The sequence below is a fragment of the Mytilus trossulus genome, chromosome 12 (genome assembly GCF_036588685.1).
Source record: "Mytilus trossulus isolate FHL-02 chromosome 12, PNRI_Mtr1.1.1.hap1, whole genome shotgun sequence".
NCBI classification, from domain to species: Eukaryota; Metazoa; Mollusca; class Bivalvia; order Mytilida; family Mytilidae; genus Mytilus; species Mytilus trossulus.
Genome location: NC_086384.1, coordinates 58,841,748 through 58,847,747, shown reverse-complemented (window position 1 = coordinate 58,847,747; position 6,000 = coordinate 58,841,748). Strand labels below are relative to the sequence as shown.

At 31.8% G+C, this 6,000-nt stretch overlaps 1 protein-coding gene across 1 annotated transcript in view; it reads left to right on the top strand.

Annotated features, from left to right (window-relative positions):
• The first annotated feature begins 270 nt into the window (after positions 1 to 270).
• LOC134692639 (uncharacterized) overlaps positions 271 to 6,000 on the top strand; it is a 42,803-nt gene continuing 37,073 nt past the window's right edge. The window contains exon 1 of the mRNA XM_063553098.1: positions 271 to 326. Coding sequence (XP_063409168.1) covers positions 291 to 326 — 36 coding nt within the window. The 5' untranslated portion in view covers positions 271 to 290. The remainder of the gene's footprint in view (positions 327 to 6,000) is intronic.

The following is a 6,000-nucleotide window of genomic DNA, read 5'->3' as shown; positions in this document are numbered from 1 at the left end:
TCAAGACTGGTTACACAAGGGTCTATATAGGCTCCAAAATTGTTTTTCATAACGTTATATGATAACGTTTTTATAACGTTACTGGTTGTCAACACTTTAATGCACACAATGCTAAATCACACAGTTTTTCATTACAAAACGGAAACGTTCGACGAATATTTCCTTAACGTTTTGTTTTTGTGTTTTGTTGATAAGCAATGTTATATACAGTCTATAGCATATACTCTTTATCTAACTTTATTTTAATGTTCATATTTTTAGATGGCATAAAGTTGTTATAACGATCAGAAATGATGGAAATATTCATCTTACTGACTCTCCTTCAGGTATGTATCGTTTTAATGTTCTAACTTTATAACTGTTCTTTTTTGTTCTTCCGTCTCGTTGTTTCATGTCAAACGGAGTTTACCATGAAGTTACTACGAAGTTATCAAATGCACATTATGTGTATGTTGATGTAAACCGTTGGTTCGTTTGCAAATTACCGGGTTTCAATCCCGATTTCAATGTTATCTGACCACACAACTGTGATGGTGTCAAATCAGTTTATAATAGGTTAAACACTTTGTTTAAATAGTTTTTCATCAATCCATTGATACACCAAAATGAATCGTGGGAACACGTGTTAATTTGTGTGTTAACCATCGAGTCATAGATACCCCAAATTGAAACTTTAGTACACATTTGTTAGCTTTTCACAGTTCATTAAATATATTCAATTATAAATATATTGGTTTCAACGTTGTTTTCAATTTAGACTTGTTTATATTTTTTCGTTTGGGCTTGTATTATATTTTCCATCCAGTTTGTATAATCCGTTCATTCTATCTCAACACTTTAAAATTCAAGAGTCTATCCTAAATTGTGATAAATAATATGGCATTCCAAATACCGTTTGATCCCTAACATCACTGAAGAGACATTAATTTTCGAAATCCGGATATGGTGTACTAATTTTTGCACATCATGTTTGTGGTACACCATGTTTGCCGCAAATGTATTGTTTTCTGTTTGGTATTGAATTAATATTAAGATCCGTTTTGTTACTTCTTATGATCAACTTATTTGGCAATCGTCAATGGCAACCAGCAGCGTTAAAGAACATCAGTTGTTCGACTTGTTAGTCAAATACGTTTTGTTAAATATACTTTTTTCCTTTTTTGGTCTTTTTGAAAAATGTTGTTTGTGCTCTATTTAAACCTCTCTACAACGCAATTTGTTTTCTATGCACACGTATAAAAATTGCAGTTGTTATCCAACGCAATCATAGGTTAAAACGTAGTTTTCAATTTTCACTGGGTTTTTTTCGTTTAGGCTTGTATTATATTTTCCCTCCGGTTTATATAATCCGTTCATCATATCTCGACTCGAGATATATATTATAATGTGACATTCCAAAAACCGTTTTGATCCCTAACATCACTGAAGAGATATTAATTGTCGAAATCCGGATATTGTGCACTAATGTGTACACCTCATGTTTGTGTTATACTATTTTTTGCCGCAAGTTTATCATTTTCTGTTTGGTATTAAATTAATATTAAGATCCAATTTGTTACATCTAGTGATCATTTTATTTGACAATCGTTTATGGAAGACAACATGGTTGAAAACACATCTCTTGTTCGACCTGTTAGTCAAAAACGTTTTGTTATAATATACTTTTTTACTTTTTTGGTCTTTTAAAAGTGTTGTTTGTGCTGTATTAAGACCCCTCTACAACAAAATTTGTTCTACATGCACACGTATAAAAATTGCGTTTGTTTATCCAACGCAATCATAGGTTTAAACGTTGTTTTCGACTAGTAGGAGTTGTGTGTTGAGAATTTGGATTATATAGTTAGAATTTTCATAATCTGATTATTAGTTTTAGTTTTTAGCCAAATTGTTAGTAAGATTTTGCATATCTTTGACATGCAATTTTTTAATGATGTCCTTTGAATTTAGATTTTCCTGATTGACCACGAGACAGTGTTCTGTGTGTTTTGGATGTTGATATTTTGATATATGATAGAATGGTACTTTTTGTACATGTAATGTCGTTAATTCTCTTATTGTTATCAGATCTACAGTTTAGATGAATCTAACACTATTTTGATTCATAAATAAAACCAGTATTTTCTGACACTCTTAAAGTATGAAAATGTTGTCATTTCTAAGGGATCTAGAAGTTAAAGTGATTTAAGTTCATTAACGGATGAACAGTGTTTATTAACATGATTTTTATCTACAACAATATGTATACAATTAAAACAACGTTTCTTTTTATGACGTTAGTTTGTAAAATCTCTTTTTCCCCAATAGATACTACTCCACATCTAATTGTAGCAAAATGCCTCTTAAAAACAAGTCCCCAATAGGTTTCAACAACATAATCTTGTTTAAAACATTATGTGTTTACAACTAGTTCCGCGCATTACCAAGTCTTGAAGATTACAAATGGTATGTTGTGTAATGTTTGGCTACTTTTTAATATTACGCTTAATTTGTAGTTATACAAATTAATGCATAAATGCATATTCAAAATGATTTCTTGCTGAGCAATACAACCATTTCTTTACAAGGAGATAACATTACCGATCTATCTATATTAACTCCGAGATATACAGAATTATGTCCGTTAAAATATACCTTGGTTGAACATTGCAATTGAAAAAGAAAACGTACAAACTTAAAAAAAAAATGATGCGATAGAGCTGGGAAAAACGTAGAAAATCAAAGTAAAACTAGAATTGCCATTGCAAGCAATAGCGGATGGCACCCTTCCCCTATTGCCAGGTGAGTTGCAGCCATTTTGAAAATTCCAAAATCAAAGAGTGCATCTTCACATGCAAATTATCATTTTTTAAAAGTTTCATTAAGTTTGGAGCATTTTGAAATTTTGGACTTTTTTGCTGTTTCCATGGTTACGGCGGCCATTTTGAAAAATCCAACTTCAAAATGCAACTCTGCACATGTCAATTACAATTCCTGTAAAGTTTCATCCAATTTGCAGCATTTTGACTATTTTGAAATTTTGGACATTTCTGCTGTTTCCCTGGCAATAGCAGCTATTTTGAAAATTCCAAGTACTGCTGTTAACTTAGAGCGCCACTGCCAACATTTACATAAACTTTCAAGAGGTTGCCTCTTATAATGAAAGATTTAAAATTTTGATTTTTTTTTTACATTTTATCAGTTTCCATGGTAACGGCAGCCATTTTTTACCATTCCAATGTCTTTTGCACAACTTCACATGGCGGTTTATTTTATGTTATAGTTCCATCAACATTGGTCTGACCAATTCCAAGAAATAGCGTGGACAAAATGTGTGGAAGAATAAAAAGAAAAAGAAACGTAGAATAACAATACGTCACCCCAACTCCGTTGAGGGTGCCATAAAAAAGAAACGAACAATAACAGTATGTCACCCCAACTCCGTTGAGGGTGCCATAATTACATTCCGTGAAATTCTAGTTATGATTTTGGCACATCTATGTCATTTCCAACGTCTTGCGAATAAAAAACCACACGCCGAATGTTTTCCGTCACGCTTACCCTCCAAATTTATATAATATTGCAATAAAATTAAGTTTTGAGGTATGTGTTGTTTTTTTGTCTATGTTATTGTATTATTCACACCTTGGTATGTGTTGTTTTTTTGTCTATGTTATTGTATTATTCACACCTTGACTGATGAAAGCAAGGTGTGCACAAACATGACAGCTCCATGGCTACAAAATGTCCACCGTCAATTTGATGGTAGCTTACGAACAAATGTAATTTGAAAATGGCAAATGTTGGCTTTGAGAATTCAAAGAATGAAACACATTTTTTTCTATCTGTTATGTTAGAAATATTTCATGCACTTATAAGATGATCAAATATACTTATATGTTGTGCAAATGTACTTATATGAGGTGCAAACATTCGTATATAATGTGCAAATATCCTTATATGATGTGCAAATGTACTTATATAAGGTGCAAACATTCGTGTATGAATAGCAAACATTCTTATATAATGTGCAAATATTCTTATATGATGTGCAAAGATCCTTATTTGATTTGCAAATATACTTATATGATGTGAAAATATCCTGATATGATGTCAATTTACTGATATAATATGCTTTTTCCCTTATATTGATTATGTGCAAACATCTTTATATGTGGTTGTGTCGTTATATAATGGGCGTGTTATCTTATATCATATGGTTCGGTTTATTTCATGATATACTGCAGCTGTGCTATTTGAGCAGTCAAAATGCATTGAACGTATATTCATATGTGATATACAGTCACTGACCGTATATCACCTTGTTTATGACGTTAACAAAGCGTTTCCGAAGAGTTTTATCTATGACGTCAATAAAACATACAGGTTCGCGGCAATTTTACGTTGTCAGGTCACAATCAAAGAATGACAGTTTTTTTATCCTAAATACTTCATTTAAAACAGTTATAAGAGTTTCAGTATATAAAGAATAACCATACATTGTCTCAAAATATCAATCTGAATTTGTACTCGGCTTGAAACAGGTAGAAATGCTCGGCACAGCCTCGCTTTCTACCTGTTTCTAAGCCTTGTACAAATAACATTGATATTTCGAGACAATGTATGGTTATTCTATATATATGATGTCGAAACATCGTTATATGATGTGCTTTCATCGTCGTTATTGTCAATGAACATGAATATTCGATTCCAAATTTCTTTTTCAGATGGGAAGCAAAATAATGTATGTCATTGAAAATAAGGGAAATAATAAAACAAATAATGAAATAAAAAAATATGTTTTTTTTTAGCACAAGGCAATATACGTGCTCCTGCTCACACTATAGATGAAGAATAAGTGCCTAACTAATCTGATTTAAATTCAATGTCTGTCTTAAACTTTCGTTACAATGAACTGACGACATGTTTCATATTGTGTTCGGGTCCATTCCTTTCAAGTAACTTAACTTTTGATATGCCCGTTCCAAATGAAGATTCATACACAAACATTGTAACGGTACATCGTATTCTCTCAATACCAATGAATAAACATTTCTGAATGCACATGTATATAAGGGAAAGGGTCCGATAGTTAAAAGTTAAAGTCTGTCCAAAATATCGATCAAAAACACGGTTTTTTACTGGTTTGCTGTCAGATTAAAACATATGGTGCTGGTCTAAACTTTTCTCATGTAAAAGAAACCACATCAATGTTGGTATTATGTGCTAGTGTTTTGCAAAAGTTAGTGATCTGTGTAAAAAGGGTTTAAGAAAAATACCCACCTCCAAGGAAATTATTGTCGTCCCTAACTTTGGGGTTAACCTCTTTCCAGTTTCTGCGTGCTATTTCCAGGACAAGATCTGCATATAGATCAACATGGTCTTTAATCCACAGACGACTCCTTATTGTCGATTTGCAATGCAACATTTATCTTTTTTTTTTTTTTTGGATTTAATAAACTATCATAGATAGATAGAATTAAACCAACCATAAATTACCAATAAGACGAGATCTTTCAAAAAGTGAAATCACAGAAATGCAGGATTCCGAGGAAAATTCAAAATGGAGAGTCCCTAATCAAATGGCAAAATCAAAATACATCAAACGAATGAAGAACAACTGTCATATTCCTGACTTGGTACTTACCAGATTTGTCAGTAATTCTCCTTGTTGTAGTAATTGCTCTTTAAATGCGTTTGTTTGCCTATTATAGGTGTTCTGCTTCTTTTTTTGAATCCATTAAGGGTAAATAGTCATTTTAATAGTAAAAATTATCAGCAAACCAACATATATAAGTAGGTAAATGGTTATCAAATTTGTTAGTACAAGTATAGACATTGATATAAAGGTGTAATTTCCCTTAAAGGATTTATTAACGTTCTTTTTATTTTTGGCAATGTCGGAGACACTCATACGATTTAGTTTTAATCTGCAACAATCATAACAAAATTAAATGTGTCTGCATTTAATCCTTATTTAAATAATGCCAACCCGATATAAACAAGATTGTAAAAGTCTCGTTT